Source organism: Carya illinoinensis, chromosome 2, assembly GCF_018687715.1.
Source record: "Carya illinoinensis cultivar Pawnee chromosome 2, C.illinoinensisPawnee_v1, whole genome shotgun sequence".
NCBI classification, from domain to species: domain Eukaryota; kingdom Viridiplantae; phylum Streptophyta; class Magnoliopsida; order Fagales; family Juglandaceae; genus Carya; species Carya illinoinensis.
The window spans coordinates 976,929-1,002,105 of record NC_056753.1 but is presented as its reverse complement, the minus strand read 5'-3'; the positions used below and the strand labels follow the sequence as shown (position 1 = coordinate 1,002,105).

The window sequence follows — 25,177 nt, the reverse complement described above, 5'->3', positions numbered from 1 at the left end:
CGTGGGGCGCGTGGGTTGCAGCAGATGCACGCGCCAATCTTCTAGGGGCGCGTGTAGGCTCGTCCGACCTCCGTTTTCGATTCCGTTTGCGGCAACGAATTCGTCTCGATGCGAGGAACACCGTGGAGTTGTCAAAAATTGATTTTGAACACTTGAATTTTTGGACAGCTCGAACCAGTGCTCTGATACCAGTTGTTGGGAGCTGTTCTGACACAGAGACGATTCTAAATAAATTAGGAACGAAATTTAACGTGGTTCGGTAATTGCCTACGTCCACAGATGCTGTAATTTCACTATGAAAATAATTTTTACAGAAAAATTTTCTCTGCTCACCCACTCTCTTCCTCTCTTATTTCTCTCTTCTACACTCTGTCTGCACTCTCTGCTGCACACACTATCTGCACCCTTAAGCTCTCCTATTTATAGGAGAGCAGATCACTACGTTGCAGCAATTTGCTGCATGATTCTTGGAGAGAGGTGCCTAACAATACAAAAGAGCAAACGGTGCAACGGTGCATTCGGTGTCTTTCGGTGCACTGTTCACTGTTTTTGTCTCCACCTGCAACAATATCATGAACAAATCTGGAGTACTAAAACTTTGAAATATATGAACAAATCTGAAATACAAAAACTTTGTTGTAGTATTACTATCAAGTGTATTTCCAGTATTACTATCAATTGATAATACAGATGAATACTTTGTTGCAACAACTAAAACTTTCTTCTCAAAAGGGTATAAACTTCAGGTGTGGAACTAGAGAGAGATGATACCAATACTAATTTCACATGCAATATGATTTTCATTTATTGAAACTTGCATGAAAAATTAGTAGACAAACGTATGAGTACTTGTGATAGGAAAACTAGAATACTAGTTGAACTCTATAAATATTAAAACTATTTAAGAAGTGTTAAATTAAATACAACTAAGCTAGGAAAATATAAATAGCATTTCATTAACCATAAAATATAAGGGAAGAGCAAGGAAAATAGTGCATATTTACAATGTCTTCTCACATTTTAAAATAGTCAAAATGCTCAGAATGTATATTTTAGGTACACAGAAACCCAATCAATTTACTCATTATAAAGACTTTCCAACCATGCATTCTCAAGCAAATTGTAAATGTCAAGAAACACTTCCCAAGACTTCTCAAACTTGTCAAAAGTCTGAGAATCATAAACACATTTTTGCAACGCACTCTTCAAACTACACTTATATTCAGTATGCGAGCCCAACTTCTCTTTCAATTTTCACATTATGTGCCACAAGTAGTATCTATGCTAGGTGTTTGAAAAAACTATTACAATAGCATTTTTTATAGCCCTGTCTTGATCAATAATGATAGTTTTTCGCGCTCTCCCGTCTATACATTTCAACCAAGTCTCAAATAACCTAACAAAAGTTTCAATATTTTCACTTGATATCAAACATGTTCCTAAAAGTATTGACTGTCCATGGTGGTTAACACCAACAAATGGGGTGAATGACGTGTCATATATATTTATTAGGTATCTTTATCAAATGTCACAACATCTCCAAAATACCCATATGCTGCTTTGCTTGCCAAGTCTAAGGTGTCGAGTCTTATCAATATAATTCTATGCATCTTTCTCAATAAATAGAAGTTTCTCAAATCCACCAGCCTCGACAGCCAATACGTTAAAACTTTTGGCCATACCTATGCCTGCCTTGTTGTTAATATTTAATTGCCTCTTTAAGAAATCATCAATAGTTCTATTATATCCAAAAAATCTTGTCTTTCGTGGACTTAGACTATGATTGTGTGTATTTTGAAAAGTAGTTATGCCTCAGACACCACCAACCAAGATTACATTAATCTTCACCTTATAATTGGTCTTTGTTGCCGTGCGTGGTTTAGAAAGTTGGAAATATGGTTTCTTGCCATAACACTATGAGTACAACCGAGTGTTATATATCTTACACTATCATTATCTTCCATTTTATTCCTTTGGGTCATTAACCCAAATCTATTATGTTTCTCATTTTGCTTATAGTAGCCAATGAGTTCTTACTTAGTTTTAAAAAAACATTCCCAACATTGGCTTTGAAACCCCATCATCATCATTTCCTAGTGTTCCATGATTATCATTCCCAATTATTTGCTCTACAACCCCATTATCATCATCATTCCCTGGCGTTAGCTCTAAAATCACATGATTATCAATTATTCCTCATCATCTCTCACATTTAGAGTATCCATATAAGTATTGCTTTCAAAAAAAAAAAAAAATGCGATTGCCTAGTAGATGTGTTTTATTCCCTTTTCTCTATCAAAAACAATTTTGATATATTTAAGCATAACACGAGATTAAAAAAAAATTAAATAAGTATAAAATTTTGGTATGGGAAGATAACTTTTGTTTCAAACAAAAAACCACACTTGCTTATTCTAACATCACGAAGCACAAGTCTAAGGAAGACATGATTTTTAACAAATTATATTTTTTATTTTATAAACTTGATACTAAAATAAAATGACAATCAGTCGAATTGAAGTTGAATACATATGGAATTTTACAATTTCACAAACATGTGGACGACATACATAAAAAGAAGTGCATTACAAAAATGTGTTTATGATTGTAGCAATATGCTTATTGTTCCTAGATGTTAGAGCAATGAATTGGATTCAACGAAGATCTATCTTTACAATGTCACTTTTGGGCTTTGCATGTTGGATTGGTGGGAGCATTATCTTTTTAGTATCCTCCATTGTATCCCTCCTTATTTTAGTTATTGGTTTTACATGATGTATGCTTATTTTTTACTTATTTTTTACTTTATGCAATAGTTCAACCAAGATTTACTTGGGTTACATACCATTATGATATCTGTGAAGACGACTATAATCTAAATAATCAGTAGTATGAATTTCCAAAAAGGAAAAATAGAACTTTTTAGAGGTTGATTTACAAAAGAGTTAATGAGTACTTTTTTGCTTTCATATGCTACCATTCAATCAATTTTGAGCCCTTTCTGTCTGTCATTGTGATATTGCCTTTTTTAATTCCTAAAATTTTTCAGATGCTCTGGTGATTGTGTTGATGTGGTTCATTCTTTACAATAGATCACGATATGTAACTGAGTTATGCAAGAGGTAATTCAAGAACCTTTTTCTTGTGATTTTCCTCATAAAGACAAGGTTACATAAGCTCGCTAACCCAAACATTCAACGATACCATGGACAAAAATGATATGTTGGAAAACAACTAAATATCAAAGAACGTCGGGGCAAAACACAAGCACCCATAATACATTGCAGCATACAAGCACCCAGAACACATTGTAACTCACAAACACCCAGAACAACCACAAAATACAAGCACCAATGACAACCACAAAACACGAGCACCTGACATACCCAAAACACAAGCATCTGATTTATTTTGATTTTTGGTTCTTAATTCCTTACTTGTGGAGGAGAATAGCATTGTGACTCCATGAAAGGTGGAGGAGATCGACAATGACCAATGAAGGAGAAGAGCACTTCAAATCTGTAGATGGTAGAGGAGGTCGTCGATGGGTAGTTGAGTATGTGACTCCGTGGATGGTGGAGGAGGTCATCCCATCGATGGTAGAGGAGGTTGGTGGAGGAGGTCGTCGATTGTTGGGCGTTGAGAGCTTGAGAGGGAAAAATTGCAAGAATCAGTTTGGATTTTTAGGTTGTGGCACAACAATTGACCAGGGCATTTAGACAATTACTTGAGACACGCATGCGCACGTGTGTAGGACTGCAAAGGAGTCTCAAGAGAGGACTATACGCAGCAACTCTCTTAGATAATATATGTGCGTGCATGCAGTGGCGGAGCCACGTTAGGGCCAAAGGGGGGCTATGTTAATTTTGAAAAAAAATATATGTTAATTTTTTTAATTTAATAAAATAAGATTAATTTATCATGTGTTGGCCCCTCCTCTAAATATTATTTTAGTCCCTCAATAAAATTTAATCTGATATAAAAATGAAATAAATAAAACACATCTCATATAAAATAAAATATATATTTTTATTATAAATATAATTAAAAAAAATATTCTAACTATAACTGGTAGTATTTCTAGTCTATTTCCATTTTTTAAAGCATTTCAATCTCTAAGTTATGGCTTACGACTATCTACTAGACTGCCTTTTATAGACTACATTTCCTTCGCACACGGCACAACACCATACTTTCACATCTTATCTTTTACATTTTGTTTTCTCTATTTTCCAACATCAAAACACATCTAGTCCTTCACATTTTATTTTCTCCATTTTTCATTATCAAAACGAAGAAAAAATGAAGCATGAGATTTTACCTGCTCTCTTGCTCGACTGTGAGGCGCAACGCTGCGACTGCCAATGGATCATTTCCAGTTTCCAGGATCAAGAATTTTCTCGCCTTCTCGCATCGACGCATGATCTCTCTCTCTCTCTCACGCAAGTTCGCAACCTCGCTCAATCGCTCTTGCTTTCACAGACTCGCTTTATCGCATTTCCATGCTAAAAGGTTCGGCCTTTTTATTTTTGAAACTTCCAGATTGATAAGATCATGAGATAGTCAAATAGTCAAAGATGGAACTTGGCCCCTTTTGTCTCGACATGCTTTTTTCTAATCTATTTTTTTCTTTTCTAATCTCAACAGTAGTTACTCACATCTAACAAATTTCATAATATTATTTATTCATTTATTTAATAGATTAATACTTTTAGTAGATTAATACTTTTATTTATTTAGTAGATTAATAATTTTTTTCTATATAGTAAACTGACATTTTATTTTTTAGTAGATTAGCAAACATATTTGATAGCTCCTACCAGTTCTCATCTCACAGTCCCACGGAGCACTATTTCCTTACACCTTACTCCTTTATCTGTACGAGAGTATGTCTTTTTTCTTTATAAAAATTTTATATTGATATTGATCATATTATATATATATATTACATATATTAATTGTGTATGGTTGTATGTACTAATTTAAGTTGTTTTTTTATTTCTTTTATAAGATTATGTGTATTAATAAATTGTTTGATTTTCCATTTTAGATTGTTTAATTTTAATTTGAGATATTGTTATTAGAATATCTATAAAGTTTATCTAAATTTCTAACTTTATTTTATATGTTTCAATTTGATTTTAAATTTAGGTTCATGAATGAAAATTAAAAACTATTAACTCATTCTTAAAAAAAAAAAAAAAAAAAAAAAAAAAAAAAAAAAAAAAAAAAAAAAAAAAAAGAAGTTGATCTTTCAAAAAATTCTTCTAAACTTCCAAGGATTGAACCTGAGGAAAATCTTGATCTTAACTTTCCAATTTTGAAATCTGAAAGAATTCATTTTACATCGTCAACACTTAATTCTAAGGGCTTTGCTAGATGCAGTCGGCATGCAAACGGCTGTACAGAATAAATAAATAAAAAAATTTTCATGGGTGTACGGAATGAATAAAAAAAAGTTATAAAAATAATTTTTTTTCCATATAAGTCCCATATTAATTCATTTTTTTCAAAGCGACTGCACGCCGACTGCATTTACCGACTGCAAAAATCATTTCTCTAATTCTAAAGGGATAGATATATCTTCCGTACAACGAAATCCGGGATTATGTTCTACTATATGAGATTATCCAGTCAATCAGTATGATGAAATAAAAAGAGCTTATTTAAAAATGGGTCCATATCAAATACATCTATCAAAATATCTATTTTCTAGTTCTGAAAAGCATCCTCATCGCTTTCAAGTTTCATGGTTAGTACAATTTTGATCTTGATTAGAGTATTCTCCATCAAATGATGTTGCATATTATTTACCTTGTAATTTTTTTACAATGAAAGCATCTCAACGTTCTAGATGAGATATATTTACTATCATAAGATTTAGAAATTTGAAAGAAGATTAATTTGATATTGACACCCCAAAATTGAGCTCTCGTTATGTATAAGGTTGTGGTTGTCATCAACGAGATCACATTACGATAGAACATCATTATCATTTTGAAATATTTAATGCTACTATAGATTTTTAAATGCAAAAGCTTGACAATAGGTTTGGTGAAAGAACGACAAATCTTTTAACTCTTAACTCAGTTTTGGATCCAAATGAAGGGTATAAATCCCTTAATATTGATAATATATGTTGTCTTGTGGAATATTATTATCCTCTTGATTTTTCTGAGAATGAAAAAATCAATTTAAGGTTTCAATTGAAGTATTATGAATTTGACGTCCTTAGCAATCCAAAGTTTTGAGATTTGAGATCTATTGTAAATTTATGTCAAAGATTGGTAGAGACAGAGAAATCAAAGATATACTATCTTATTGATAGATTAATTCATCTAATTTTAACTATTCCAATGTCTACAACAACTAATGAATGAGCATTTTCAGTTATGAAAATTCTTAAAATAAGGTTTCGCAATAAAATTGAATATGAATTCTTAACAAATAATTTAGTTGTCTATATTGAAAGAAAAATAACTAAGAATTTTGATTTAGATTCAATACTTGATGATTTTATTTGTTTAAAAGAACGCAAGGTACAATATTGATACTATGTATTTTTTTTTGTTTAATATATTTATATGAATATCTTTATATTATTTTAAGGACATATTATTCTTGACATATCAAATATTTTTTTAATACATAAGATTTATTAAACATATTTTATTTTTATTATAAATCTTCATATCAGATTATTATATATCATAAAAAAATTATATAAAAATAAAATAAAAAAATATATTAAATATATTGTTCTAATTTTATTTGACTCCTTTTAAAATATATTCCTCACTTCGCCCCTACGTGCATGGTTCATGAATCTTGTGCAAGGGACGAGACTATTCACCTACCATATATATAAATCAAGACACTGTAAATAAATGGGTCAAGAATCCAGCACCCTTCTTCCATACACCAAGACTTTCATGCCTCGAATCTTAATTATTACTCTATATAATATACACAAAACTTTCAAAATGCTTGTTCTTTTTTCTTTTTAAATAATTATTCCTCTGATCTCTCTCTTTTGGGTGATTAAGATGCCACGCCTGATTAGAGGAAAAAAAACTTAATTCCCATGAAAATATTTTCATGTCACTCATCACGCTACTTAATTATAATGTCGCGCCTGCGTCAAGTTTAAGTTTAAGAAAGGAAGAATCTCGCAGGGGTCAGTCATGTGTCATATTAAGGAAAAATTAGTAAGGAAATGGCCCCGCCGCAACGGGGGTTATAACATCAACATTAGATGGTCACTTTTGCGTTTAAGTAACAACATAAACACACCCTTAAGGTTGGGTTTGGGTGTTTGCGTTTAAGCAACAACTTAAACACACCCACAGGATCAGCAACAGAGAGCTCCCTATGGCTATATATGGGTGTCAGAAGTTACATACTGGCCTACATCCATCATGGTTGTCAGAAGTTACATACTGGCCTACATCCATCATGGTTGTCCGTTCCAAAATGACTAGGTAGCTGGACGACTGAATACTGAGAAATGATATTATCTGTTACAGAACTTGTAAGAGGCGTATATTTATTTAAAAAACATAATAAAAAAATAATTTTTATTAATAAATTTCACTATTTAAAAAAAAATATACACGAAACTTAAGTATTACACGACTATACCTAAAATTACTCTGATAATTACCACCCTGTCATGAATCTAAACCATACATGGAATAATTAATGCATTACAAGTAGATCGATCGAAGCCGAAAAGCAACACCTACGTACTATTTTTACAGCCTTGGAAAATTAAACACACTCTCAAGGCGCATCCCTACACACATTCTAACATATCCAGTTTAGTACGTATTAATTAATATCTCCTTCGATGGTAATATTACTACTGCGCCAAGTAATGAATCCTTGAATGAAAACTTCCCCGGGACCCGATCTTTTTTTTTTTTTTTTTTTTGGTTTTTTCAAGATCTCAAGGCTATTCCGTTTTAAACCCACAAAATTCAATCATTTTCTCGGCTATATAAAATTGATCTCGATCGTTCCAATCCATAAACATATATATGATATATGCAAGTACCATCGCAATATATATCGATCTCATGGCTTGCACGTGGAGATATATATTTTGGGTATACCTAGCTCTCTCTCTCTCTCTCTCTCTCTCTCTCTCTCTCTCTCTCTCTCTCTCTCTCTCTCTATATATATATATATGAGAAATAATATTTGCAGTCGTGGTTGTGCAAGCGGCGTGCAGTCACTTTGAAAAAAATGAATTAATATGGAACCCACATGAAAAAAAAAACTAACTTTTTAATCGTGGATTCCACTCTTTTTCAAAGCGATTACGCGGCGTTTGCAATTCTACGACTATATATAGCATTGCTGATATATATATTGATCATCATGCATGCATCTTTCCATTAATTTATAAGTAACCAAAGTTGACTAGCATATAGATATAGTATATTACTATAAAATATATAATTTCATCATGGACAGCTCACTTTTCTCAAAAAAAAAAAAAAAAGGGCATCTCAATGGGATTATTGACCATATGCGAAATACGACTAATGATTGGTAAATTCAAACCCCATTGCTTTCAAAAAAAAAAAAAAAAAAAAAAAAAAAAACAAAACAAAACAAATAGTAATAATAATAACTAAAATATATAGAAAGCAATTAAAAAAATAACGGAAGCACGTACATAGCTTATAATTTCCACCGTTCTCTTCTTTTGCAAACCCCCCCTCCCCGATCTCCCCTCCCCTAGCTAATTAAATATGGTATGAAGAAGCCAAAAGAATAAAGATAAGAGTCAAGGAAAGAACAACAATTTTACCATGACTACAATCCAATATTCTTTACCATGGCTTTTCCCTGTCCACTGAGATGTCTCGATCGGCTTTGCATTATCTCAGAGAGAGGGAACAAAAACTAAACAACTTCCCTCGTCTATTAATATAGCTTAATTTACAGTAATAAAGAATGAGGGTGCTGGGCGAGTGTGAGTGAGTACGTAAGCAACAATGTCTACCCACGTACACAGCTGAGCTAGCTAGAAATCGATGCAGGGTCGGGTCCAACTCACTTTCCAAAAACAGAGAACTCATGAAATTAAGAGAATGGATAATTAATACTCGTCGACAAATAGGTATTTTAATTATAAAATATTAATCATACATATATATTTTTCTTGTAATAAATCTTTTATATATATATATATATGAATTTTGCTACATACAAGTAAAGTCGCGTATTAATCTACATATCAATACTGATTCTTTTATATATAATTAAAATTAAAATTATTTTTAATAAAATTTATTTTTTGACCAATTACATCAAATTAATGTAAAGATTAATATACATATATATGTATCTACATACATTGCGAGAATTATATGATCTAAGTCTTTGAAAATACAAAATACATGTATAGTATTCTAATTAATCTTAGTAGTGTTATTATATATGTTTTCAATTTTAGGTAATCATGAGTTGTTCGTGGAGACTAACACAACCTATGACTTTCTATATTAACGCACTAATTATTATCAATATAATAATATATAATTAATTATCTTTTGTTCTACCAATTATCACGCATGCAATATATTATAACATACGAAAACTCCTTAATTCAAAGTCAGATCATAGATCTGTCGTTGCATCCCTAGTACGTAGCCGCGCCACCCCCTCCGTCTTTTGTGCTCCCAACTCATGGTCTAAGACGCCTAACTTGCAAGCTAGCACCTAGCTGTACCATCATCGATCTACTCCGATTTGATTCAGTTGTGATCTCATCAATGCCAGTCATTAAGGATTCATATTCATTGAAGAGGCCAGAAATTATGAACTTTCATGAGTACGGATGTGTTTAATTGGACTTTAATCGGAGGGTTTATACGAAACCTTTTCGAGTATTCGACTAACAAAGTCGTAGTATATTTCTTAAAGGACAGCCAACCCTTACAAAATCATGATCTAGTAAAAATAAAAAAAAATAAAAAAAATAAAAAAGTTTTGAGAAACAAAAAAGGTTTGTAAAAAGAAAGAAAAATATCTAATGTGTACTATGCTGTCGTTTTAAAAAAGAATAAAATTTATTATTAAATTATTAATTTTTCATACAAATTTTATATTTATTTATATTTTTTAAAATAATTATACAATACTTATACACTTATAACTAAAATTATAATTTTTCTTATAAAAAAATCTACAATGTAAACACGTAATAATTTTCACGACACTTTATTTGTATACGCGTACTCGTAGGATTTGGAAGCCCACGGGAAGCTGCAGCCATTCTGATCAGGGTCAAATTCAAATAACCAGATAAGGTTTTGGGAGCAGCTTCTGCATTCACATTATACCCTTTTTTTTTTGTTTTTCCCTGAGCTGTACGTAGTGAAGTTTCTATCGATCGATCGTATGCTAAATTAATTGAATAAATAAACCTAAATCGAATAATATTTTGACAACCAGGCAGCCATTAACTGATCATCAGTCATGCATCATCATCAAATATATAATAATTACAATTTTGATCTCCAACGTCCAGTACTGCCTGATCATCATGATCGTGAGATTCTGATCTAATCGGCCAACTGGCTAAGCTTATAATCAGTGATCATGACCGAAGACCTCTTCTCTGTACAGTAGTCATTTTCCCCGGCACCTTAACAATTATTTATATGTTTAGTTCTGATCTCTAATTAATTATATATAATTCAAGTTCAACCCCTATATACTGCGTATATAAAATCTATGCACCGTTTCAATTTCTAGGTACGTTGAAACTTGAAACTTTTGATCATCAAATCATGTTTCGGTTTAATCATTTGGTAGTGTTGTCATCACTTTGCATCATCATCGTCAGTTTGTGCCTCTTCCCTTACCCAACAGCAGCAAAGCTACAACGAAATTACTATGCCAATACCTGCCCCGATGTCGAAAACATTGTCAAAGAAGCCGTCAGACAGAAATTTCAACAAACCTTTGTTACAGTTCCTGCAACCATCCGTCTCTTCTTCCATGATTGCTTTGTCCAGGTAATTTATATATATATATATATATGTTAAACTCGGGCGTTGAGTTGGTTCCTTATAATTAATATATAAGATTACAGGGTTGTGATGCGTCGGTGATAATTGCATCGACTGCAAATAACAACGCCGAGAAGGACAACTCCGACAATCTTTCACTGGCAGGAGATGGATTCGACACAGTGATCAAAGCCAAAGCAGCTGTTGATGCGGTACCAACATGCAAGAATAAGGTCTCTTGTGCTGACATACTCGCAATGGCGACCCGAGATGTGATTCAACTGGTCTGTTCACCGACGTTAATCCTGATCTATACGCACGTTTTTTTTATTTTTTAAGTAGATATAATATGTATTGATGTGCTGAAAAATGCATGATTGGTGCAGTCGGGTGGACCTTCATATGCGGTTGAGTTGGGAAGGTTGGATGGGCTAAGTTCAACAGCTGCAAGTGTAAATGGGAAGCTGCCTTCGCCAACCTTCAATTTAGATCAGCTCACTTCCCTGTTTGCTGCCAATGGGCTCTCCCAAAAGGATATGATTGCTCTCTCAGGTATGGCTTCTTGTAAAAAATGTTTCTCTGGTTTTTAAACCATTTTTTTTTTGGACATCGAGGGTTTTTTATTTTATTTATTTTATTTTAATTTTTATCAATCATTAGAATTTCGATAAGTTATTTTTAGAATAAGTGGTTCATTATTGGTTTTATAAGTTGGAATCATATGATCTTCACATACGACAGCTTTTTTTGATATATTCTACACGCAGTGTGCCATTGGATTATATATATATATATATATATATATATATATATTATATCGGTACCCAATAATATATTGGAAAAATAGTTTTGCTATATATTACACTCTTTCGAGTTCATCATATTATGCTCGTATAGCAATGTCTATCAACCCTTAGGTCAGCTCTTTTGTAAATATGAGATGGGAATATAATATATAACATTTTTTTTTTGAGGAATATACTATGCAATTGATCATAATTCATCATCATTGTCATCGCCATTGTCATCGTCATCTCATCAATAGTTTAGTGATAATGATGCATTTCAAAATGATGAAATTTATGAATCTAATTCATTTCATAAAACCAGTTCACAGAGATAAATTTGCTCTAACCTTATAAACATGTTCAAGACATTGTCTACATATAATATGAGATTTATTGCTTAACATCTTTTTTCATGTGTCAGTATTTTTTCTAGTTTTTATCACGGGGTAAGTAGTATGGCTTCCAATTCGTCCTATGGCAGACTCTAATACCATGAAAAAAATTCATGGGTATAACTCATCTCATAAAACATTTCAAAGAGAAAGGTTTACACCAACTTTATGAACATGTTCAAGACCTTGTTCATAAACAATATAAAATTTATTCCCCGATACAAAATTAGCACTTGTAATGTTGCATGCATGGATGGATATGGATGCACGATAGAAATCTAACATGAACCATGGAATGTTGTGTTTTGCAGCGGCTCACACGGTCGGATTCTCTCATTGTAGTCGGTTTGCAAACCGGATATACAATTTTAGCCCTCAAAATCCGGTAGACCCAACACTAAACAAGACGTATGCGGCTCAACTTCAATCGGACTGCCCGAAGGATGTGGACCCAAGAATTGCCATCAACATGGACCCAAACACGGCCCAGATCTTCGATAATATGTACTTCAAAAACCTTGTGCAGGGAATGGGCCTCTTCACCTCGGACCAAGTTCTATTCACAGACTCAAGGTCCAGGCCCTTTGTTAATAGATGGGCAAGAAATTCGACGGCCTTCCAGCAAGTCTTCGTCAATGCCATAACCAGATTAGGCCGGGTCGGAGTCAAGACGGGCACCAATGGGAATATTCGTCGTGATTGTACTGCTTTCAATTGAACAGAGAAAGCCCTAAAACCAAACATTATTTTATGCACAAAATAAAGTAATTAATAATAAATCAAGACTTTGACCGCACTACAAGAAAAACAGGCAATTGCGACCAATTTATAGCAATGAAAAGAGTATTGGTCGCTCTTTTCATTGCTATAAATTGGTCGCAATTGCCTGTTTTTCTTGTAGTGCCGTGAGGCTGGCAAGCATATTCAGACTGAAATCTGAATTTTCTTCCTTTATTTATTTATTTATTTATTAAATCTTCTCAATTTTTTTTTGATGGAAATATGCTACTGCATTCATTAATAATCGAAGTTACAACTGTGACTTATCAATACAGGAAAAACCAGACTATAAGTCAACTAACGCAACTGCTCATGAGCTCCCCCGACAACAAATTTCTTTGTGACGGACATTGTCTAAACTTCTACACCTTTTCTTCTGACAACAGTCAAAAGAGAAAGCGCTCTGTCAAACCAGAGCTAACGACCTATCTTCCAAAGAAGAGAGGTATCCTCACGCTCCATCCTCCCAAGGAGGAGGAGTACTACCCCACTCTCTCCTCCCAAGGAGGAAGAGTACAAAACACCTACCTTCCTCCAAAGGAGGAGTAGGACTAACCCCCACATTCATCCTCCAAAAAAGGAGTGGGACTCAAATCTATTCCTTTTTTATTAAAAAACTAAGCTAAACTAAAACAAACCAAACAAAACAGACAACAAATAAAACTGAAGCTTATGGACTATAAAATTAAAAGGCCCAGCCTGAGACAAAAGCCCAGACTGAGTGCTTGAGGGGCCCGGCCCAAACCCGTTAGGGTTTCCAAATCACCATCTGCCGCCGCCATCCGTATCCCCTCTGTCCCTCCTCTGCATCTTCCCCCGCCGAATCCCCTGCACCAGCGTACAAGAAGGCCTCATGTCGCCATTTGCCCTCATGCCATTACCCCAAATCTTCACCACGCTAAGCAACCGGCTTCTCACCAATGCTAGCTCCGTCACCGTCACCAACACCAGCCCAAACCTTCCAAGAACCAGCCATTCTCCGCTTCGGCTAGAAGAGACGGAGACCAGATACAAAGCCAGAGACCAACAACAACCTCCATAAACTAAAACAAAAGCTAAACAGCAAACCAACAACAAGACAAAAATGAAAACAAAAAAAAAAAAAAACGGTGCGTCCCCCCAATCCGGCCACCAAACAAGAGAAAATCCACCGTGAGTTCAAACATGGACTTTTACCCCAGAAAACCTCCATCAACCCCCATGCATTTCAGCCGTTCATCCCAAAAAAACACCTCTGTTTTCCATGGCTAAAACAGAGTCAATGAACCCGTCGGGAGAACACCCCAGAAACGCATGCATACCAAGGCTTCTGAAACTCGAAATCCGTGGCTCTACCCACTGAAAACCCTCCCCTTCACCACCACGCCCATCTACGTGGTTGTCCATGGTGGTCACTCTTTCAACCGAATCACATTCACGGCCAAAAAAACATCGAAACCCTCCACCTCTATCTTGTAAAAAGCCTTTCATCCCGTCCGATTGGAATAAGAATAGGTGGCTTCAAAGTCCGATTGGAATAAAATAGCCCTCCCTCTTCATCGTGTAAAACCGCTTCCATCCCGTCCGGTTGAAAGAAAAAAAGGTAATCGGCTTCCGTGTCCTTGACCATGTAGAGAAAAACGCATTCCGGCCACCATGATCGCCGCCGACCCACGCTTATTAAAACCGGGAAAAGTGAAACTAGACTAAAACAAACTGGATGGAGGGAGGGGGGAGCCGTAGCTCCCACCCCCGTCAGACGGTCTAATCCCTTTTTTCCTTAGAGAGAAGGAGGAGCTTCTCTCTCTAAGGAGGACCACTGGGAATCTGACTTAAATCTTCTCAATTAAATGTTTATTTGGAAGTAAAATAATAATAGGTATGCTCATATTGTTAATGTCAAATGCGGTTGCATTTTACCCCGGCCTAATAAGCAGGTTCCACCCACATGAATTATTATCGTACAACATCTATATATTCAGCAGTTCACAGTTACACATCAGCAACTCCAAGTCAGCAAGTCAGTTATCTTCCGACTGTAAATTCTTGGTTCATAATATAAGAACAGATCATCAAAGCTATGTATATAAATAAACCAATGTCCATGAAATTTGGTTAACATCTGATACAGTAGCATGCATGCGTCATGCATGTTGGTGACTGTCGATGGTTCAGTTACAGCTTGGTGTGTCAATAGAAAGAGTTCAGTTTGTTGAATAATAAACATAATTTAGTAAATGTTCGATGAAGAGTTGTGTCTTTTGGTAGATTCATGAACTAGAGTGAATGTATCTATTAGAGTAAATGCTAAGTGAATCTACAAGCCTATAAATACCGATGTATGCATTGGCATAAAGTAAGCCACTTGAGATATAATTCAGTTAGAGAAATTTTAGAAATAGTCTCTCCTCTCTCCCCTCTAGAATAGAATACCAGTTTTTCTCATCCAAAACAGTTTTCATCGACATCTCTTTTGATCTGTTTTTTGCTCTGTGTTTCTTATATGTCGGTGTTTTTCATTACTCTCATTCTTAACCTACCACATCCTACAAAGCAAGTTTGTCAATGGATAGAGAAGAACAAGTACATGAACACATCCAAAAATGAGAGAAATACAGCGCACAAAATCTCTTGAACTAACAAAAAAACTTTAAATGCAATAAGTTATAGGGCATCCTTATTGGAGAAAGGAGTGGACCGAGTCTCATCTGAGGACTAGGAGCCCCTGTGTCTCCCTTGAAGAGCAGAACAGGTCTCCTCTCAAGGAATGGGTCTCCCCCTCCCTCTTTTCAGTATTCAGTCACAGATCAGCAACTACAAGCAAGATAGACAGCTTCCAACTCATGTAATTCTTAGTTAGTTCATTTAGCTAGCTGGTGTTACGCACAAAACTGCCCAAAACACATCAAAGACGATATTTTAAGTGGTTCAGCAATTACCTATATCCATTGGAGTCAAAATTCACTAAGTTTGTATAAGTTTACAGACACTCAGCGACTCTCTCTATCACGCCCTCTGTTTGTTTCCCACACTCTCATTCACACATCAGATTTCTCTTTTTATAGGAGAAGCTATACTAAATGAGACAGTGGGGAGCTGCTGGAGTTATGTTCAACCTTCAACAACATTTGGACGGTGCAGAGCCTAGCTTGGAGGTGCAGAGCAGCCTTTCCTGACTTTGGCTTCACACTTGGTGGTTGTTTTCAACAGCTGGTGGATAATTGACAAAAGATCACAGATTTACATCTTGGTGCGCTATTAATACAGAAGTTCAGTTTTCATTCACATTTCATTTCTGTTTTTGGCTCTCTCATGTTTCTTTTCTAGCTAGCTAGTTTCTTATGGGCCGAAGTATTAGTCCCATAATGATGGTGATCTTGCAACCTTATATATGGAAGTGTTATAACTTATATGTATGACATGATCTGACGATATTGAGCATGCGTGGTTGGTAAGATTCTGACAAAAGCAAAAAGAAAAAAAAAAGAAAAGAAAAGAAAAGAAAAACCATGGCTGCTAAATTAATATTGCTCATTTCTAAAGCCAAGAAGTCGCCAGGAACGAGTCGTTCGTAGCGTGCATCCTAAAATGTTGTTGTGGTGGTGGGGGTGGTACTCACTTTTTTAGCCACTCATTTCTCTGTCTCGCACCCACACATGTATTTCTCTTTGGAGTCTAGACCACGTTCCAAGATATTCTCCTCGATCTTAAAAGAACTCGTTCTGGGTTTTCATACTTCTCGATCGTGCTCCGAAAGTACTCAAATATGTGGTTGTATATAGTTTCTGGATAAGACATTTATCCGAGGTGGCTAATCTACGTATATATGTAAATTAACAGACCCAAAATCAATGTCTTAATCAAACTGATCATTTCCGCTTTAACAATAATAATTAATTGGTTCGAACTGATAATACATGGACATGAGTTGAATTTAATGGCATAGTTTATGTTCTAATAACAACAGCAATATTTTAATGAAAGGCTGATATTTCCTATCAAAAAAAAAAGAAAAAACAACAGCAATATGTTCTTGGCTAAAGAGACGAGAAGATTCTAATTTATCAAGTGGTTGCAGTTTGTGACCACTCATCCACTACAGCTCCTTTGATCTTTCTATATATACGTCCCTTTTAATTTACTCCAAACCATGCATCGAGTAGTAGACACCCATATAGATAGCACTGGTATATAGAAATAGAAATAGTCCGATAGTGCAAAATCGAGCTTCGAATTGGCCCCTCAAATGGATGCTCGGTTTGTTCTTGCGTGGTCACTTTTGATCTTAGGTTTCTGCGGCCTCTTCCCTTACACAGTGTCGGCACAACTGAAGCAAAACTACTATGCCAACGTCTGCCCCAATGTTGAAACCATCGTAAGAGATGCAGTTGGAAAGAAAGTTAAACAAACTTCGGTCGCAGTTGCTGCAACTATCCGTCTATTTTTTCATGACTGCTTTGTCCAGGTAAAATTTAAAAAATGACACATAACAACGATAGAGATCATTTCATATTGAACGCTATAACCGGCTCTCCATTTGCTCATTTCCGGGTGCATGCTAGCTGTGTCTGATGGTAAGTAAATAACTCACAATTAAAAATTGTAGGGTTGTGATGCCTCTGTAATTATACAGTCTACTGGAAGCAACAAGGCGGAGAAGGACCACCCTGATAATCTGTCCTTGGCAGGAGATGGCTTTGACACCGTGATCAAAGCCAAAGCAGCTGTTGATGCAGTCCCAAGCTGCAAAAACAAAGTCTCCTGCGCTGATATTCTCGCAATGGCAACCCGAGACGTCATTACACTGGTTGGTTGCTTCAACGTTCTCATAGAGTCCAGAGTCTTTCATTCTTGATCTCATTATAAATTATACTTCGATCTCTTTATAAGCATTGATATACGTAGATAAATAAAATATAATAAATAGTTTTTAGATCATCAAATCATGGAATCATAAGAGAATGATGAGTTTAGATTTTTCGTTTCTTTTTTCTGCTCTCAATAATAAAAAAGGTAATGACAATATCTAAATGTGGTACTGCTGGGTTAAATGATGATGCATTGCTGATATGATGATGATGAGGTGTAGTCTGGGGGGCCTTCTTATGCTGTGGAGTTGGGAAGAATGGATGGGGTGAGCTCAAATGCAACGAGCGTAGAAGGGAAGCTGCCAAAGCCATTCTTCAATTTGGACCAGCTCAATACAATGTTTGCTGCCAATGGTCTCTCCCAGACGGATATGGTTGCTCTCTCAGGTACGCATGCATGCACTACGCAACACCCTCCACTACTACTGTGATCTCCGTGTGCACCGAGATCCTAGATTTTACAAAGTGCAACTGCAAATTCTAGTACAGACTCATGTGATCATCTAGACGTACGTGATCTTTGGAACAGATTTATTATTATTATTATTAAATTCTCAAAAAAAAAAAAAAAAAAAATCAATCCACGCGTCTTTAAACCAAGATAATCTCACCCATCAAAACATCTTACCTTAATTTTTGTAACAAACAAAATAAATACAGTTTTCATAGAACTCAAAAGAATTTCTCACTGATTATAAAATATTCTTCTTTACGAATTCGATGAAATATTTTTAAATTCTATATATGTCACCAAGCATTACATTCCAAATTCGGACGTACATTAATATTGATCTAAACTGTGAATGATGTATATATATATGGGGTCCATCATCGACATTCGTCGTCTTCCGAAATAGAATACGACGTATGATCCTTAATTACTTTCCAACTTTATTTTCAGAGCGTACGTAGTACTACTCAAACTGTCTTTTTGCATGATTCATTCGCTATATATGCGTGATAAATAATAAGAATGTGATCATGGGGGAAAAAATTATAGAGTTTTGTTATTTATAAACAAAGTCGCGTATTAATTTGTGTATTAATATTAATTTTTTTATATTTAAAATTTAAATTAATATTATTTTTAATAAAATCTACTTTTTGATCAATTATATTAGATTGGTATATATATTAATACGTAATTACGTTTATACTAGATTTTTTTAATGTTTATAACTAGATTTTTTTAGAAAGTGTATGATTTGCATGTTTTATCTGATGCAGCTGCACACACCGTCGGATTCTCTCACTGCGGTCAATTTGCAAACCGGTTATACAATTTCAGCCGTCAAAACCCGGTGGACGCTACGCTGGACAAGAATTATGCGGCTCAGCTGCAATCACAGTGTCCTAAGAATGTGGACCCCACGATAGTCGTCACCATGGACCCAATCTCACCCAATACGTTCGATAAAGCATACTTTAAGAATCTGCAACAAGGCAAGGGACTGTTCAGCTTGGACCAAGTTCTGTTCACGGACACAAGGTCCAGGCCAACTGTAAACAATTGGGCAGTTAGCACTTCTGCCTTTGAAACCGCCTTTGTCTCCGCCATCACCAAGCTCGGTCGCGTCGGGGTTAAGACAGGGAAGAATGGCAACATTCGTCGTGATTGTTCAGCTTTTAATTGAAAATACTACGCCCGGGCCAAAAAATTCATGAGTTAGAAGCTGGTCGAAGCTAAAAAAATATAATTAAATCTCTACTTATTTCAAAAGTTTAATTTGATGAGAAAATGTAAGTAGGTTTAATTATTTATATTTTACATTTACAGTTAAATATCAAATGTAAGAACAAAAAACATAAATAACAAAAATAAAAATAGGCAATGTAAACTGTCCTTACGTATGGAATAAATTATAATGAATTCGCACGCATTGCTTTATGAATAATGTTAAGATCGGTTTTCTCGTTATTATTCTTACTTTTAAGCAATCATGTTGGGAGATTAAGGGCTAAAGTTCTTTAATTTAGAATGTCATTGACTTGACTCTTTTCGACAATGGCAAAAGTTCTTGACTCTTGTTGTGTTTAAATCTGTGGAATTAATAGTTTATGAAATGGTCAAATATTGCATTAGTAAACGTAAATCATAGTGTCATCGTCGATCAAAGAGGCATGCATGGCACATGCATAAAGCGATCTCAAATTAATTACAAGGAGAGACAGAGACAAACATCATGTGCTACCTCTTGCATTTCATTGCCAATCAATATCAGTTCCAAAGTCATCCACCAGTTCATTGTCAAGGACTCAAGAGCTGGACCACAGAGGACTTCAAGTAGTTAATTAAGCATTTAAAGTTTTACTTTAAATGGATTAAGATCATTGTCTCCATTTCACTGTAAATTGATAGTATCTGCTTAGTAAAAACATATGACGTTTTTGGTCATTTTACTTATTTATCTATTCCTAATTAATAGAAACATAATGACCAAAATAACTTATTTTTGCACTAAATGGATGAGTTGTTCATTTTTATTGAAAATGGAGAGGATCCTCTGTAAACTGCTCATAACTGTCAATTGACTCCTGAGCCTTTGAATCTTGAATTCATGTCACTCAAGGTTCTCATACTTAGTTTATAAAGCACTATAAAAATGATATTTTCTATTGCAATTTTGAACGAAAGATGCGCACTGATTGTTTGATCATAATGCATGAAAACATACTAGATGTTTTGGGGAGGCCATAACTTTAATTGCTACCCAAATTGATGAATAAGATTTGTAGGCGGATACAAGGACACTGAATACATGCACATATTATTTGCAATAATAGACTAATTAGATAAATCTATTGTGTCTCCAACTTGCAAAGGTAGTATATATTAAAGAGTCTAAAGAATATAAATGTGATATCTCATATGATAAGGATAAGGGTAGGTGGCCGTATATGAGATCCCACATTATTTTGGAAGGAGAAGTACTTCTTGCTCTCTATAGGATTCCAATGGGGCTTCAATTATATCATTAACTAGTTATTTTAAATTAGAAGCTATGTGATTTTGGTCTTTTATTTGGACATTACAATTGGTATAAAAGCTAAGTTTGAGATTTTACAGACTTTAAAAATGATTTTTTGGTGAGATCTAGAGTTTTAAAATTCTCCAGACCCCAAGAGATGATTTTGATGATACTTAAAGTTTTAAATTCTGTAAACTAGATTTGAGGTTTTAAATTTTGCAGACTTCAAAAATGATTTTCGTGAAAATTGGGGATTTAGAGTCTGTAGGCTTATTCTATAGACATTATGAAATGAGCTTGATAAGATTTAAGGTTTAGATTTTGAAGATGTATATAAGCTTGATCAAATGCCAAATCAAATGCCAAGTTTTAGAGTATAGAGTTGGTCAAATATGAGTTTGTAGATTCTACAGACTTTTAATGAATGATTTATATGAAATCCGTGGTTATAGATTTTTTAGACTTTAGGGAATAATTATGATCAGATTTATGGTTATGAACTCTGGAGGCTTTTGGGAGTTATTATCAAATTTAAGGTTATAGTTTCTACACATTCTAGGAAATGATTCTTATCTTAGTTAAAAGATTATTGATTATGTGAACTTTAGGATATTGTTCTTATAAGGTGCAAGGCTATGGGTTTTCCAAATTCAAGGATATAAATTTTGTCAAATCTAAAGATAGCGGTATAACAAACTATTGGAGATGATATCTTATATTTGATAATATAGGAGGTGATCAAGCTAAGATGAAAGTTTGTTTGGGTAGATTAGCTGGGACTAAATTAAACTTCTGTTAAGATTTTGACGGATGCTAAACGGATATTTGTTTGGATACCCTATGTTGTGGGGTTGAATTTATAGGTGCACTGTTTAGATGTTTGGGATGGCATTGGAACTTTTGGGCTTACTGTTTATTTTAGATGGGATGTGCTAACTTAATCCAAGTTGGACCTTTCAACTAGTTGGGTCCAACTTGGATTAAGTTGTGATTAGGAATGCCTTCATCGTAAATATGTTCACTTGTATATATTGACACGTGTAGGAGTTGAGGAAATGAATTTCAACTCTCTTTGTTGCAAATGCTTTAATCATCACTACCCTTGGGTTTCACTCTAACAAATTCTAAGTTGACTCCCCCAAATATTCAAACATTCTTACATTAATACTTGTTCCACTCCTCGAGAAAGCCTTTTCATCAATTCCCTGCAAAATGGTCCATATGACATTGCTTGAGTTCACATCGGTTAGGATCCATTCGTCCATTCCAAGTTGACTCTCTTTTATCTCTCTGGTTGTCGTAGTCATTGTGTACCCACACTACCATCACAATCAAGCCACTCCATCGTGACACTGTAGCAATTTCATGCATTGTAGGGCCCTCTCTTGCTACTCTAGTGTGTCATCCATATCGCTGATGCCAATCACGTCGTACCCCATTGATGCAACTCTATCATACCAAACCATGACAGACTGGATAAAAATCATCATTTCTCCGGGTAAAGAATTGGGACTGAGAGAAGAAGATGAACATCACTTTCAGTTGTTTGCAGTTATAATGTTGGACTTCATATGGAAACAAAGAAATGATATACTCCACAACCACACTCTCTTGTCTCTTGAAACAACAAAAATCCAACTGAATAGAACTTACTAGGAATACAAGGAAGCATGGTCAATCAAAAAGCAAACACAGATTACAATTTGGAAGCACCCCCCATCAACCACCAGAGCTTTTCTTTTGATGCAGCAGTTAGATACTTTTTCTCAGTGGCATCTGTAGTCTGTAGAGATCATCACGGAAAAATTTTAGAAATTCAAATAGAAAAGATCCTCTCGTCTAATCCTCTGGTAGCAAAAGCAAAGGCAGCTCTACTAGCATCGAAAATGGCCTCCCAAAGGAACAAGAAATGGCAATTATGAAAGGGGACTCGCAATTGGTAATAAACTCTTTGGATAGTACAAGAACCAATATTCTCTGGCAAATTGAACCCATCATTGAAGACATAAAGCTTTTATCAACTCCTTTTAGGAGTTGGATCTTTGCAAAAATTCATCGATCTGCAAATTGACGTGCGCATGCAGAGGCACAATGGGCAGCAACCAACTCTATTTTTGGCTGTATACCCCTTGATTTACTGTCTAGATGCTTGTTGTTTATTGATAGTGGAAAGGATCCTCCTTAAACTTTGTAACTTAATTATTATATATACAAGCTTGATTAGAAAAAAAAAAAATACTCCATCGTGCCAAGCCCAACCACATAGCACTACTTCATCCACGCCGATCCACCGCCATACGTGACCAAGCTGATAAGCTCTCTCTCTCTCTCACTTTTTATTCCCCTACACCTAATATTTTATTTTTTGGTTGATAACACAATACATCACCTCCCCTGTTCGTGGGCTCTATTACTGACATTGTTGTCCCAATTCCACAGCACTGTTTTGTTTTAGTGTGAAGCTACCATTATGGAATAATAGGTAATTTCAAGACTCTTTGATGGACTTAATTGATGGTTGGTTTGAAAAGTTGATAGGGATTAAATTGGTTGGATTGGTTAATTGGGATTTTAGCCATGACGGTTGATTTGGTGTTGATTGGATTGGCCAATCATGAGAAGGGTGGGAGTATTTGATTTGTGAAGTGCTTTAAATGAGTGGTGGTGGTGTTTGTTTAAAACATGCAACTTTGAGGACTGTTTGATGTGCTTGATACGTTGGTTTGTGGGTTGTTGGTTGTGGACTTGTCAAGAGAATGAGCTGTTTATTTGTCTGTCATGGCAAGTGTATGATGTTTTGTTGACTTTTTGTGGAGTTTAGGAAAGTGGAGCTTCAGAGTTTGGATTTAAGTATTGGTGTGCTTGGAATTGAATGGTTGTGCTTATGCAATGGTTAGAAACTGAGGCATGATTTATGGATTTATGGATTAAGTGTGCTTATTTATAATTAGAAGATTTGGAAACATGAGATTGTTGTCGTGGAGTTAGTTAATTGTGTCGTTTATGTTAAAGGTGTCAGTTTATTTGTGTTAATAGTTTGTATTAATTATGTTTATGTGACAATCACTTTTGCTTGACATTATTGTGAGGATTTTTGAAAAAATTAAATAGTTAGATAAGAGAGGCACATATACTAGATTTTACATAAAAAGAAATTGATTGAGGTTGATTTTATAAAAAAAAAAAATATACATATTTTGTTATGAAAAGAAATTTGAAACAATCTTGATTATTTGATTTGCATTATTCATGAAATTTATATAAAAAGGGAAAAGTATTTTTTGTCATGACTAGTATAGATATGAGCTATTTTTTGCATTATGTTCTCAGTTGTATAAAAAGAGGGAATATAAAATCTAAAAATTTTATGTAACTATGAAAAAAATGATTTTAAATCTGTTCAATACTATGATATGATATGATGTGATATTTGAAAACCTCTGATATGATATTCTGCTTTTGTTTTGCTTTGGTCTTACTACAAGTGCTAAGCTATGGCCTCTATTTGGGTTGTTAACAACTTTTCTATCTCTAGTATATCCACTTTGGAAACAAAGTGATTTTTCTGTATTGTCTTTCCTGTGTGCACATTCGAGACTCCAAGAATGATAAGGGAAAATGTTCACATTCTATTTTTGCTCGGTTGGCTGCTGGGGTTTTCACAACTCTACTACGAGGATTAAACGTGATCTCTATTATAATATGATGTTCAGTTATGCTATGCCAAATGACTTTTAAATATGAATATCTCTAACTATCGCTCTAATATTTGTTATAACATGTTTTGGTTTTGCATTCTGTTACTGAATCATATTTACACATTAGTATATATTCACTGCTTACTGAGTTATTGATAACTCACATCTTATCACCACAATATATTCAAATATTTTGGATGTTTCATCTGAGGATTAAGAATAAAAAGCATAGGCAAGGCTAGGCAAGCACGGTAGATTAAGTATAAAACGGGTGCTATGATTATTGGACAGCCTTAACGAATAGATTTGTCTTGTTATGTTGATTGGGTATTTTGAGAGATTGACATTATTATCGAGACTTTGTGGAGTTGTTGATTTATTTCATCACATTATTTCATTGATATCCTTGTAGAGGAACACACACACACACACACACACACACACACACACATTTTATATGGTTGAAATAGATGAATTTATGTTTTATAGTCTTTGAAAATTATATTTGTATTGTGGGAGATGATTTTCTAGGTGACAGAAAGTAACCCCCTGACCCCCAGGGAACAGGGCATTACAATAAAGAAGTAAGCATACAAGAAAAAGAGACTCCTAGTGAGTGGTATTTTCATAAGCACCTTTTCTTAACTTATTATACCAAGATCAAGTTCCTCAAATT

General features: G+C 34.7%; 2 protein-coding genes and 1 pseudogene across 3 annotated transcripts; all 3 read left to right on the top strand.

Annotated features, from left to right (window-relative positions):
- The first annotated feature begins 2,643 nt into the window (after positions 1-2,643).
- Positions 2,644-3,126, top strand: LOC122299877 (annotated as a pseudogene).
- Positions 3,127-10,625: 7,499 nt separating this feature from the next.
- LOC122301948 (peroxidase 51-like) lies at positions 10,626-13,043 on the top strand. Its single transcript, XM_043113293.1, has 4 exons — positions 10,626-11,033; positions 11,111-11,311; positions 11,414-11,579; positions 12,519-13,043. Exons 1-4 carry the CDS (start codon positions 10,806-10,808, stop codon positions 12,923-12,925), a joined length of 1,002 nt encoding a protein of 333 aa, XP_042969227.1. The 5' UTR covers positions 10,626-10,805; the 3' UTR covers positions 12,926-13,043.
- Positions 13,044-17,117: 4,074 nt separating this feature from the next.
- On the top strand, positions 17,118-19,831 carry LOC122301947 (peroxidase 35-like). Of its 2 annotated transcripts, none has more exons than XM_043113292.1 (4): positions 17,118-17,431; positions 17,600-17,773; positions 18,056-18,221; positions 19,062-19,831. In XM_043113292.1, exons 1-4 carry the CDS (start codon positions 17,213-17,215, stop codon positions 19,466-19,468), a joined length of 966 nt encoding a protein of 321 aa, XP_042969226.1. In that variant the 5' UTR covers positions 17,118-17,212; the 3' UTR covers positions 19,469-19,831. The 2 variants fall into 2 exon arrangements, with proteins under 2 accessions (XP_042969226.1, XP_042969225.1); XM_043113291.1 differs by having other exon boundaries at positions 17,119-17,431; positions 17,573-17,773.
- Positions 19,832-25,177: the final 5,346 nt, after the last annotated feature.